The sequence below is a fragment of the Chelon labrosus genome (assembly GCF_963514085.1).
Source record: "Chelon labrosus genome assembly, chromosome: 6".
NCBI classification, from domain to species: Eukaryota; Metazoa; Chordata; class Actinopteri; order Mugiliformes; family Mugilidae; genus Chelon; species Chelon labrosus.
The window spans coordinates 14,000,022-14,013,083 of record NC_140342.1 but is presented as its reverse complement, the minus strand read 5'-3'; the positions used below and the strand labels follow the sequence as shown (position 1 = coordinate 14,013,083).

Below are 13,062 nucleotides of genomic sequence, written 5' to 3'. Positions count from 1 at the left end.
GCAGCAATTCCTTCAGTACCAACACTGAAGTGACCTCCAATCATGCTGTTTTCTGGCATTAGGAGAAGTGGGATTTCAAATCATCAAAAAACTATAAAAAATGTCAAGGCTGATTTTCACAGTGGTCCAGAGATGTCCAGTGGACCAAAAATAACAATGGAATTATTTTCTATAAGTCAAACATTAAGATTACATGTCATATAAATTGCATGATAAAAATAGAGGTTAATAAACCCTCCAGTTTTTGCCTTGAATATCCCATTCGCTTTAACATTTTGGTTGATTATTAATGTGCACAAACACAGCAGAGAAACAAAAATTAGAAAAAACTGTCGTTGCATTGGGGAGCTTCTACTGTACGTGAGTGTGAACAGAAACAGTCCTGAAAGAGAGCTGTGATCTCTGTGAAATCTCTTCACCTGCGTGTTGAGTACTACTCTCAGCTCACTGCAGTATGTTAATGGTCTAGAGAGATGATGGAGACACTTCATATATGCATCTACGCTGACCAGAAATGTTCCTATTGAAGAGATAGTTCATACCAAAGTTTAATATACAAGTTTTGAACTGTAGTCCCATTTATCTATCCAGATGAATTTGATTGGAGTTACGGGGTTTCGGCCGTAGATACTTCTGTCTTTGAAATATAATGGAAGAGATCGCTAGTGGTGCTTAGAGAGACCGACTCGCTATGAGCAGTTTTTATGTAGGAGTTCTTTTTTGAATAACTCATTTTTAACTTGGAGCATAGTTTTGAGGTTTTGAAGTTGATTCACTTTGTTGTTATCGACTGAGCAGGTAAGTGTGAGGGGAGCAGAAAAATGGTACACACACATGGTTGTATGGCTATCTCTGTGAGGACATTCATTGACATAATGAATTCCCTAGCCCCTTACCCTAACCCTAACCATAATCTAATTGTAACCTTTACCCTAAAACCAAGTCTTAACCCTCAAACAGCCTTGTAAAGAAGTGATGGCCAAAATGTCCTCACTTTGCTCAAATGTCCTCACTCCAAGGGTATAGAACTCAAATTGGTCCTCGGAAAGATTGCTGTATAAGAACAGATGTACACACACATGTTTGTATGGCTACTTTGTGAGGACATTTAATGACATAATGATTTCTCTAACTACTGTAACCTGAACCATCTCAACTAAGTGACTAACCCTAACCCTTAAGCTAACCAGAACCATATCCTTTTTGTAACCCTTTCCCTTTTCCCAAAACCGAGTCTTAACCCTCAAAGAGACTTCTATAGGAGTGAGGACTAGATAAAAATGTCCAGAAATGTCCTCACTCCAATGGTGTGCAACTCAAACTGGTCCTCTGAAAGACTTTGATGTGACTCTCTGCCGTTCCCCAGGACTCACTCTCACCTCCACTCATGTGAGACCTCACCCTCGGCTTCTGTCTATCTCTACGCTGCCTCTCCTCCTTGCACCAACAGCCACATCAGTGTGGACGAAGATAGACTACGATGATGTGGAGGAACAAAAACACATGTCAGCACAGTTAAATAATCCAGGGGTCAACTTCACGGCCACTAACACAACATAATCAGTCCGGGAAAATTTGGTTACTTCAGTCTGCTGCAGAATCAAGACTGTTGCTGCTTGTGTGATTTTGTGTTGTTTGGATATCTACCAGGCGGAGGATGAAAAAGGTAACCTCAACACTCACACATGTTTCTGTCTTTTTTTCCCTCACCTTTACTGCTAAAGGAAGAGCCCTTTGAGGGAAGCAAGGTATGAATGCACGAGTCAGACAGTTTCTTTATTGCCAATTCCATCAACATTAATAATCCATGCTGTCCATTTCAGAGGCCGGGATAGATTGACGGCTTTCCATTTGTCTGCGCCGCTTTTGATTGTGTTCAGTGAACCGCTGCACAGCAAGGCATCGATTTGTGTTGCCTTCGGTTCAATACAAACATCTCATTCCATGACTTCATCCCGGTTTTTCAATTATGGTCTCGCATGTATCTCACATATCACATGTGAAACAGCAGCTTTACATTGAAAGAGCTGCATTTGTAATCTGGTAGTGACTTTTATTTTTCCATGCATTTACTCTTTTGGAGCATTTGCACGTACACTTAAGGATTTGAGTGTGTGTTTTCTTGAATTCCCGGCTCTCTGTGTGTGTTTTTGTTTGTGTGTATATGTGACTTTTCTCGGACAGAACGAGCTGAGGAACACGGAGATGCTGTCGGCTGCTTGTGCAGTGGGTGTGGGCTGCTGCTTTGCCGCCCCTATTGGAGGTAAGACGACACAAGTGCCGTCCTCTGATTAAACTGGATCTGATTATGGTAAATAATTAAAGGAGCTAATTAGATGGAGCAGAATATTTACCCCGCTGGCAGCAGAGGATGCCAATCCTGGTCAGAATATCTGTCTGACGCTTTGGTTCAGAGCAGCATACGCCAACTCAACAACTGTCAGCCAGATTGCCGTTAAATTCATTATGAATATTCATGTTTCAGATAATCTTGTGACCTTTAATTTTAACTTGATCAACACTTCAGTATAGATCTTTAAAACAGATAAATTGCATTGCAATGCAAGTGCACCAAGTGAGCTCGGCTTTACAAAGCTTGTGACTATTGTGACTCTGAGCTCATTTTAAGAGGCAAGCTGGTGAACAAAGTGGAGAATTTAGCAGCTAAAGAGCCAGATATTTTTCTCAGCAGGAGTTGGTAAGGACCAGAACAGAGTTAAAAGGAAGAGAGTATTAGATTTAGATTCTCAAGGTAGCCAGCAACTCGCTTAAATAATACTTAATATTTGCACTCGTGCATGAATGCCCTCTACTTTTACTACAGTTGCTTTGAGCAAGCACCTACTGCTCCAGAGTGTGCTCACATCTGTGAATGGATAGGTTAAATAAAGGATTACAAAAAAATATACACCGATCAGGTGTAACATTATTACCACTGACAGGAGAAGTAAATAACATTGACCATCTTGTAACAATACAATATTGAGAAACTACTGAAAAAAATTCGGACATGGCATTCATGTGGATGGTACTTAGACATGTGCCATAGTGAGACCATAGTAATGACACTTAGGATGCAGCCTGACACAGGCACACACACAAAAACGCTTTAGGGACAACTGAAAAAACATGAAAAACAGCACAAGGTGTTGACCTGGCCTCCACCTAAATCCCAAACTGATCAAGTATCTGTGGGATGCACTGGAACAAGCCGGGTCCCCAAAGACCCCTCCCCTCAACCCATAGGACCCAAAGGCCCCCATTAACAACGTCCTGTTGCCAGACACCACAGGACACCCTCAGAAGGCCCATGTCCATTCCCTGATGAGTCACAACTGTTTGGAGGCACAAGCAGACCTACACAATATTAGGAAGGTGGTCATAATGTTATGCCTGATCGGTGTATATGTATGTTTGGAATGAACTTCAGCAAAGAATAACCAATAGACTGAGAGCAAATGACCCAGGATCACTGTTAAATTCAGAGTTTTTCAAGCTAGAGCAGCGAGGGAACTGACACAAAAGGTTGTAACTTTGTGGCCAAATCTTTGAAAGAACAGTCCAATGCGGGTGCAAATATACACATCCCTCAAAGGTCTAAAATAAAGTTTCACCCTTTCTAAACTGAAGTTTCTTTTTTTTACAAACAGATGCAGCAGTTTTCAGATCAGTGTCTACAAGGTTTTGAACCTGGAAACAAACCAATACATCAGTAGAACAGGGACAGATTCAAAACTCAAGTTTTATTTTTCTTCCTCAGACTTCAAAACAGTATCTAAAACTTTATCTATCAGATTTCAGACACTGACTTTAAACGCTCCAAAACATTAATTTGCAGTTTCGCTTCATGGCGTGGTATTAATCCTACACACTCATGTCAAAATATCCCCTTCGTCCACACTTAGATCCACGTCCAGATATGTAAACTTAATTCCTTTTTGATAATAGTTGCGTTCATGTGATGAATCACATTTGCTCGTCTCAGTGGCTCTCCTGCCTTTAACTGCGTCTTACAGTCACAGCAGATGGACTCGCCCACTTATGGAAATGTAAATATTCATTACCATTTTTTTTTTCTGAGCTCTTCAAGGACTTGTCGACCTTTTCTCTGATACCATAATTCAACCGAAGTTCTCTCCTGTATTTCATTTATTTATCTGATGCAGTTAAATCACATTTTCTTCTATGTTAATTGATTTTATATTGATTTGGTCGTTCTGATGTTCAGCATACCAAGCACTTCCACTGAAATTTGCTGTATGAATGAAGCTGCCTTCCGTTTCTAGACCTTTTAACAGAATATCAACGTCTTTGCAACATCTATGGCTGAAGAACATGATAATGAAGTGGAAAAAATATGCTAGAAAAAGAACATCTTAAGTTTGAATTGTTTTAATAAGTCTCTTTTCCTTGTTTGCATCGTTCGAGTTGAAGAGAATAAACGCTTGTGGCTGCACAGAAAGCAGCACATGAAGCTTGTTTTTGGGACGTGATTGACACTTTGTCTGATACGTTTAGAGCAACGAGACTAACTCGTACCGACATCGGTGCAGTGTGTACAACACGTTCACTGATCAGGCCACAGATCACTTAAAACCATCAGAAACATCATATACTACGTGAGATGGAAATGACCTTGTTGGCTTATTGCTAAATGCTAACAATGTATGTGTAACTCCCAAAAGATAATAGCTGTAATGATATGAGCTGAAACCACTGATAAACGTGATTAAAGTGAGATGAGGGAGTAGTGGTTTGAATGTATCTTAAAAAACAAAGCTAAAGCAAATGCAACCTGACTTGTTTTCAGTTTTCTTGAAGCTGTCTCACCATCATCCCAGTAGCTTCTTCATACACTGCCAAAAAAAAAAAAGTCACACACTCGTCGGACTGCCAGCTTTGATTACAGCACACATTCGCTGTGGCATTGTTTCGATAAGCCTCTGCAAGATTTATTTCCATCCAGTGTTGCATTCATTTTTCACCAAGCTCTTGTATTAATGACGGGAGAGTCTGACCGCTGTGCAAAGCCTTCTCCAGCACATCCTCTCCTGTTTTTACAAAATCAGCGGTACTCTGGTGGGGGTGAGTGGTTGTTAGTGGTTGTTTTTAGGTGTGGGGAAGTTTTCCTGTATCCGTGTGTTTGTGTGTTACAGGGGTGCTGTTCAGTATTGAGGTCACGTCAACGTTTTTCGCGGTGAGAAACTACTGGAGGGGCTTCTTCGCCGCTACCTTCAGTGCCTTTATATTTAGAGTGCTAGCCGTCTGGAACCAGGAGGAAGGTAAGTATTTGAATTGAACTTAAATATCTCATCGCTTCAGTACAAAGTGCGGTTCTGTAATTGTGAGCGGGTGGTTTGTGCTGTAGATTGTCCGCAGATTGAAAACCGTCTTCTTCTCCTCAGAGACCATCACGGCCCTCTTCAAGACCCGCTTCCGTCTGGACTTCCCGTTTGACCTTCAGGAGCTGCCAGCGTTCGCCATTCTCGGGTGAGGGTGTTTCTCTGGACTGACGCCAGAGCGGTTTTGGCGCCCGAGTTACTGAAGAGATTTGAGCTTCTCCTTTCCTGTCATATTCACGTTCCTGTCGGGAGTCTGAAGGTTGATTTGTATCCGATGAGTGCGGCATGAAATTAACTTTTTGTGCCGCTGATTACAAGCAGAGACTGTGTCCAGATCAGCACGTGCCAGATTTGATTAGTTCGATAGCAAAATATTTTAATAGAGAGAAGCAATAAATTAAAAGTGGTTGGCTTCCTCTCAAAGACATTTCAACAGTGGCTGGCTTAACCAGGCAAAGCAAAGCTGTATTCCAGCGGTGTTTAATCTTCTCCAGTGTAACTGACTTTTATTTTGGACAGCTATATGACCTTCAACAGGTCCAAGACACTGTGTCTGTGTCCGTTTCTAGGATTGCCTGTGGTTTCGGAGGTGCTCTGTTCGTCTACCTGAACCGGCTGATTGTGGAGTGCATGAGGAAGCAGAAGACTATAAACAAGTTCTTGCTGAGGAAGTGAGTATCTGACCCCAGTCTTACACAAAACCTTCACACATTTGTTGACTTGCAATCTCTCGCTCTCTCCCCTTTTCCCACTTTGACATTTTTAGAAAAATACACCTATTGGCTTCCCAGCTGAGGGTTCGATGTTAAGATCAATACTGCTACTGTGAGAAGATGATTAACAGGCCTGGATATGGCCAGCGTTAACACAATCAGTATTAGTCACGTCCTCTAAAGCCTCTTAACTGTTTAATCTGTGCAATAACCAAAGTGCAAAACAAGTTGTTTTCTATGGTGGGACTACACAAAAAGAAGAGACTTTTAGACTTTTATTTTTGTGGGAATTAGGGCCACTGTAGGTTAAAAGAATAATATAAAAAATAGGGAGCCAGAGAAGGGGAGAAAGGTAATACTGGAAGAAAGACTTAAAGATTCCCGGCAAATTTAAAAGAAAATACAGAAATGTTGCCCGAGAGAAAAACTAGTTAGTGAGAAAAGACACTCTATTCTCCTAAAGTTTCTAATTTCTAATTTCCGAGAGTTTTCTACTTCTTGTTGTTCTTGTAAATTTAATTCACTTCTTTAATCCAAGTCAAGATAATTTTTTTGCTTGTTACTGTCCAACTTTATTTTCTCTGAACATTAGCCTCCTCATTAGCTTTGCTGTTTTTTATTCCGACAATGGGCCCGATACATGAGCCAAAAAGATCTTGCTTGTTAATTAGGGAGCTGGCCAGGCTATTTTTTCCCTTTTTCCAGTGTTTATGCTAAGCTAAGCTAACACCCCATGGCTGTAGCTTCACATTTAATGGACTGACATCAAAATTATGTTCATGTCTGATATTGAACCTCTGGTCATGTGCCGCTACACTTGTGTCTAAAACAAGCCTCGCACGTCATATTAGTCACAATGTTACTGGGGAAATTTAGCTAAAACCCTTCAATACATGGATTGGGTCAGTTTCATGCACACAACAGGAGTTATTTATAAACTGTTCATCCACACTGCCGAGAAGTCAAGTATGCACACACAGGGGTGACAAGCACACCCATTAATGACCCCGCAGTCCATCTCTTCCTGTCAGGCGCCTGGTGTATCCTGCACTCGTCACCCTGCTGGTCTCCACGCTCACGTTCCCCCCGGGCTTCGGGCAGTTCATGGCTGGACAGGTGAGAAAATCCTTTCACACTCCTTTTGACAGTATGAAAGCATGCCTTGACTGTTGTGACATGATTGATGGTCATTTTAAATGAAGCCGGAGCTGGTGCAGGTTTTGTGCTCCTCATATCTGTTCAGTAGCTGTCACGCCTACGGTCGATGAATCATTTTTTTATACAAACCACATTTACTGAAACAGTATTATTCAACACCACATCGGTTGAGTTATGACACAAAAATGTAATTTCGTCGCACTTGCGCAAAATAAAAGCGAAGAGAAGTATCCGGCTGGTAATAAGCACAGACACACTGTCAAAGAAAAAGTTTAATAACCGACACAAAGAAAGTGAAATGTGCTTTGAGCTGTTTGAAGGAGAGATGCAGAACACACACTTTTTTGGTGCCAGTGTTGCCGGTGCAGCTGTCATCCCACATAACAAGCCATTTAGTTTAATTTTGAACCTTCTAGCTCGTTCAAAGAATATCATTTGTTCTCAGTGCATCTTCCTCTTTTTTTGTTGCTAGAAGAAATTAATAAAGCCTGCTGCACTATATCAGGATGGCTGCACTTGTGCCTATTAAATATAAAGCCTGATGTACTGTCGGGATAACCACCTTCATAACAGATCCGTTACAAATTGGTCCAGACTCTCACATCTGAACTTTAATTTCATGGAGTGAAACATTGTGGTTCACATAGGCTGTAGACTCTTGTCTAGTTTTCTCTTGCTATTTTAAATGCCTTTGCAGTGAGTTCTGTATTCCCTCCTGATCCATGTGTCAGAGTGCCAATAGTCAGAGTGTCGCTCTGCAGACACTGCAGAAAGGGGAGATGATGTGACACTTTACATGATGCATTTTCAAAAGCCTGAACTCCATCAGTAAACAGCCACTGGCTCAGGGCTCAGCTGCAGCTGCTCTGCTTGGCTGTGATGGGTGAAGCTGTGGTTGGATATTATTACTGTTTGGAGTTTCCTTACATCGGTGATTGAATCTACGATGCTGTCTCTCTGGCTGTGCTGCAACCACTCTTTACTCTGCCTATTAATATGAGCCAAGAAAGAAAGACAGTGTCAGGACTCACAGCATTTTTCACCTGCGGGGTTTCTATCAGATATGACAGCTGTTTTACGGATACACCAGGAATGCTGTTGCTTCTCTTCAACCCACACAAGCATCGCGGCACACACGCACACACACCTCCGCATATAGTTAGTGTCGCAGGCAGGGAGGATCGTCGCAACCAAAGCGCAGCTGTGTACAGCCGCGGTAACTGTCTGTCTCAATCAGCCTCCTCAGCAGTCGGTGAGAAACTTGTGAATTATCTCCATTGATTGCCAGGGAACTCGACTAATTTCCCGCTGTGACTCTCCGGTTTTTGCACTGTAAAAAATGTACCAAAAGAAAAATTTGCATATTAAGTTTAATATCAGTATGTTTAAACAAGCCAAGCACGGTCACTGAATCAGCGACACAAGGGTTCTGATTTCAGTTCATCATGTGTAGACAGGTATTTTGATATTTACAAGATAGTTACACACCTTGTTCTGAGGCTCTGTGCTTCAGCACAAGGAACTAAAACAATGGGTACTACATTAAAGTGTCAGATTCCAGCTGTAATTTTACTGGAATTATAAAGAGCTGTGTGTGTGTGATATCCCCCAAATTGCAAGTGTTCAAAAGTAAATTGGATCTGCAATAAAAATGGTTAATAACAGTAAATTTCCCCACTGTTGGATCGATAAAGGAGTATCTAATCTTAACAGTTTCTCTTTAGGGAGCTGTAGATGCCAACAAGGCCTTTCTTGCTGACCTCATGAAATCATTAGTGCCTCCTAATCATGTCTGTCAGACATCAGGGGACCTGAACATACGCAAACGCTCAGATTCAGCCATTTATTTTTTCTTCTGTGTTGACTTGTCCAGCTGACGCAGCACGAGTCACTAGTGGCGCTGTTCGACAACCGCACGTGGTGCCGTCACGGTGTAGCGGAGGAGTTCGACTACATCAGCCACCACCATGCCTGGAAACACCCGCAGGTCAACGTCTTCATCACACTCGTCCTCTTCATCATTATGAAGGTATGAAGGTAGAGCTTGGGTGTGCGGTGTGCATCAAAGGGAGGCATCTTCTCAAAAATGCTTTCAGATGTTTCCCTTTTCGCACTGCATGATGGATATGAATCTAAAAATCCGATGGGCCTAAAACTTTTTCACCAGGCTGTGAGTCTAGTGCATGGCCTGTATATAAATATGGACAATGCGTCGCCACGTCCTTGCATTGGCCAAACTGACGCTATTTTCCTGGGGATATGGGCGGCGCCATCTTGTAGTTTTGAGAGAGTATGGTTCGAGAGTGGAGCCACGCGGAGCCGCGATATGGATGACCCAGCCACACTTCCCCCAGACTCTTCGTTTAATTACAACCACGCTCTGCTCTACCTCCACAAGTTACAAGGAAATGTTAGATTATACACGTTACTTCTTTTTAATTTAGATTTTTTTTTTTTCAACTCTTACAGTCCCACGGGACCGCTTTACAGAGCAGTTGCCATGGTAACTAGTGGTCGCCATTATGTCACATCTGGTTTTTATAGCATCAAATAACTAAAACGATACCTATCCAAAAAATTGACACTTAAACATGCATCAACATTATATTAACTACTTAAAATGACAGAAACCATCCAATTATTTGACGTGCATTTTAATGTTTTAGTTTGGCCCAAGTCCCATCCACTAACATGGAGGGGCTGGAGCTTATGACCTATACTGCAGCCAGTCACCAGGGGGAGCTCTACTTGCTTTGGCTTCACTACTGAGGCGTCCATCTTTATACAGTCTATGGTCTAGCGTTGAATCTTCTTACATTTTTATGATTTCTCACCCACTCTTCTCTCTGTTTCAGTTCTGGATGTCCGCTGTGGCCACCACCATGCCCGTTCCATGTGGGGCCTTCATGCCAGTTTTTCTAATCGGTGAATAAAATCCACTGCGTCTTCTCATGATTCCTAGCGCATCAGTAAATCTGACTTTGAATAACTACTTGCTGTTTCTGTGACAGGTGCAGCGTTTGGCAGACTTGTTGGAGAGGTCATGGCGACCATGTTTCCTGATGGCATTCACGCTGATGGCAGCGTGTATCCCATCGTTCCCGGCGGTTATGCTGTAGTTGGTAAATCCGTTTTTAATACATTGTGGTGCGAGTCTAATGTTTTTACAGCTGATCTGCCTCAACAGCAAATTTACAGGATATGTTTCACTTTCCCTCTGTCCCGCATTATTGAAATTGCTGAAGCTGCAAAGTTGCATCCATTTCACTTTGCAACGGTTTATAGAAGGTGACTGATGAAAATCGATTTTTCCTAAATTGAACTTTACATTTGGAACCAAAGTAAAATGGAAAATCGTTTGATGCCAAATTGCTACGTTGTGACTCATTGGCCACTAAACAATATAAATGAGAGAAACACCATGCAGAAATCCTCTTCTAGTTTTCTCTTGTCAGATTAGCAGCACAATGTTTTCACTTAAAATGTCGTATATCAAACCGTTTAATTAGAATTTTCTATTGATCACTGACTAAATCTGTGTAGGTTAACTGGACGTGAATTGTTCTTCACGTCTCATCCCTTCCACACAGGAGCTGCAGCTCTGTCTGGAGCAGTCACCCACACCGTATCCACAGCAGTCATAGTGTTTGAGCTGACCGGTCAGATCTCCCACATCTTGCCTGTGATGATCGCAGTGATCCTGGCCAACGCCGTGGCGCAGGCGCTCCAACCGTCGCTGTACGACTCCATCATTCGCATCAAGAAACTTCCCTATTTGCCCGAGCTGGGGATGGGACACCACGAGTGAGTCTGTGGTCTGCTTTGCAGTTTTAAAGTGACCTTGTGCTCTTGTTTTTCTTTTATCACCTCTCATTTAATTCCACGTCCTTCTTGTTTTTGTGTCTCCCCTACTACTAACTTCTATCTTCCCCTCCATGTTTCAGGAAATATAATATCCGTGTGGAGGACATTATGGTCAGGGATGTGCGCTACATCACTCTTAACTCTCCGTACCGGGATTTGCAGGAGATGCTGCTGACTGGTCAGCTCAAAACACTGGCCCTGGTTGAGTCCAGAGGTAAATACCTTTTATTCATGGTCTGGACTCAGCCTCTTGTTTGGGGACACTGACAATGGACATGTGCACAAGTCCACGTCTTTTTATGCTTTTTAAAATGTTACATCAGTTTAGATTTAAAATGCAACTATCCAAAGGAGTATTGTTTTAGTAGCTGCATGGAAACTACTGTGTTTTCACAATATCTTCTTCCACCTTCTTCTTCAGACTCCATGATCCTGCTGGGCTCCATAGAGCGTCTGCAGCTCCAGTCTCTGCTCTCTCTCCAGCTGAGCCGCCAGCGCAGGCTGGAGTACCTCCGCCAGCTGGCCCAGGACAACGGCACCCAAGATCACCTGCCCAGTCTGACCACCGACAGCACCCCCAGCTCACCCTGCACCCACACCCACCTCAACGCCTCGACCAACGCCGGCGCTCGCCAAGGGGTCCGCTTCCTGGTGAGCACCCAAGAGGTGTGAGGCGTCCGGGGGCGCCAGGGCTGGGCAGGGTCGAAGTCTGGCTTGGGTTGGGTTGTAGCAGTAGAGTAGAAACGGAACAGCATGTGTGAAGCATGTAGCAGTAGGTAAAGGCACAGACGGTGGTTTTGGACTGCTGTTGTGGTAAGTTTGTAAAGACTGTATGAATGTAATCTTATATTTGAATATTAACACGTGTCTTCTGTGTCTCTGTCGTCTGTGCCTTCACCTGTGCTGTCCTGTTCGTTTACGTGCATGTGCTCGTATTTGTCTCTTCTGTGTATGTCTTTGTCTGCATGTGCTCGTGTCTGGCCTCCTCTGTTAATCTTTTCTCCATGTAGATCTCCACAGAGGAGTCCTCCTCCTTCAGCCCAGTGGTTTCCAATGTTCAGCTTCCTCTGAAATCCGCCTTGAAAACCGTGTCAGCCGTTAGCGACACAGAGACGCCAAACAGTATGTAATTCGCACCATTACACATAAAGACTAAGGGCACAGAGAGTACGCCCACTTGAAAAGGTCAGGATTTAAATCCAGATTTAATAAAAACCTGTTGTTTGTTTTTCTCTCCGAGGCTCTCAGACGCTCTCCTGTGCCGACCAAGACAAGGAGCTGCTGGAGGTGAGCTCAAGTGCGAGAAATACGGATGTGGTGTTATTACTGCGCGAATGCGAGTGTGAGAGTGTGACATGCATTGTATGGGATGGTGTGTGTGTGTGTGTGTGTGTGCGCACTCTTTAAGTCCACGCATATATCGTCCACCTCGTCGTCCGCCTGCCGCTGACGGGCAGGATCCACCCGCAGGCAGCAGGCAGCAGGGCTTTCCTGTCTCATGCTGTGGTCGTAGCTTTTTGTCTCAGAACGTCTGTGAGTCATTGCTCCCTCACTGCACAGCACGTTCGCTGCCAGCCAAACGTATTTGAACATCCTATATTTTAGCATTTTATGTCGAACTGTAAGCGGTGATGGTGTCAGCTTCACTGACAGTCAGTCATGCTGCGCAGCCAAACGTTTGTAGAAATCAAATATTCTGAATGTGCCAGGCTGAATTTAGGAGGAAATGTGTTTAAAGAAATGCACAAGACACCTGCAATGCTTTAATTTAATAACAAGTGAAGTTATAAAAAGTGGAGAGTCTAAATTTTGAATAATTCAGGAAGTGAACATATATCAGACTGGATGGTGAACTGACTGAATGAGTCACCAATAATTTACAGTGGCAATCTCATTTTTTTTTTATTTCAAATAAGTGTCTGTTAATTCAAATCTATATCCAAAAGAAATGACACAAAGGTGTTTGTGGCGACCCGTTAATGCAG

The 13,062-nt window shown here is 42.9% G+C and overlaps 1 protein-coding gene across 1 annotated transcript in view; it reads left to right on the top strand.

Annotated features, from left to right (window-relative positions):
• Window positions 1-13,062, top strand: part of clcn2a (chloride channel, voltage-sensitive 2a) — a gene marked incomplete at both ends in the record, with an annotated part of 40,156 nt that overhangs the window by 23,472 nt on the left and 3,622 nt on the right. Inside the window, 14 exons of the mRNA XM_084547074.1 lie at window positions 1,725-1,748; window positions 2,185-2,263; window positions 5,157-5,282; window positions 5,406-5,490; window positions 5,912-6,013; window positions 7,069-7,171; window positions 9,087-9,242; window positions 10,069-10,138; window positions 10,225-10,335; window positions 10,804-11,017; window positions 11,158-11,291; window positions 11,499-11,743; window positions 12,088-12,199; window positions 12,318-12,364. Coding sequence (XP_084403200.1) covers window positions 1,725-1,748; window positions 2,185-2,263; window positions 5,157-5,282; window positions 5,406-5,490; window positions 5,912-6,013; window positions 7,069-7,171; window positions 9,087-9,242; window positions 10,069-10,138; window positions 10,225-10,335; window positions 10,804-11,017; window positions 11,158-11,291; window positions 11,499-11,743; window positions 12,088-12,199; window positions 12,318-12,364 — 1,608 coding nt within the window. The remainder of the gene's footprint in view (window positions 1-1,724; window positions 1,749-2,184; window positions 2,264-5,156; window positions 5,283-5,405; window positions 5,491-5,911; window positions 6,014-7,068; window positions 7,172-9,086; window positions 9,243-10,068; window positions 10,139-10,224; window positions 10,336-10,803; window positions 11,018-11,157; window positions 11,292-11,498; window positions 11,744-12,087; window positions 12,200-12,317; window positions 12,365-13,062) is intronic.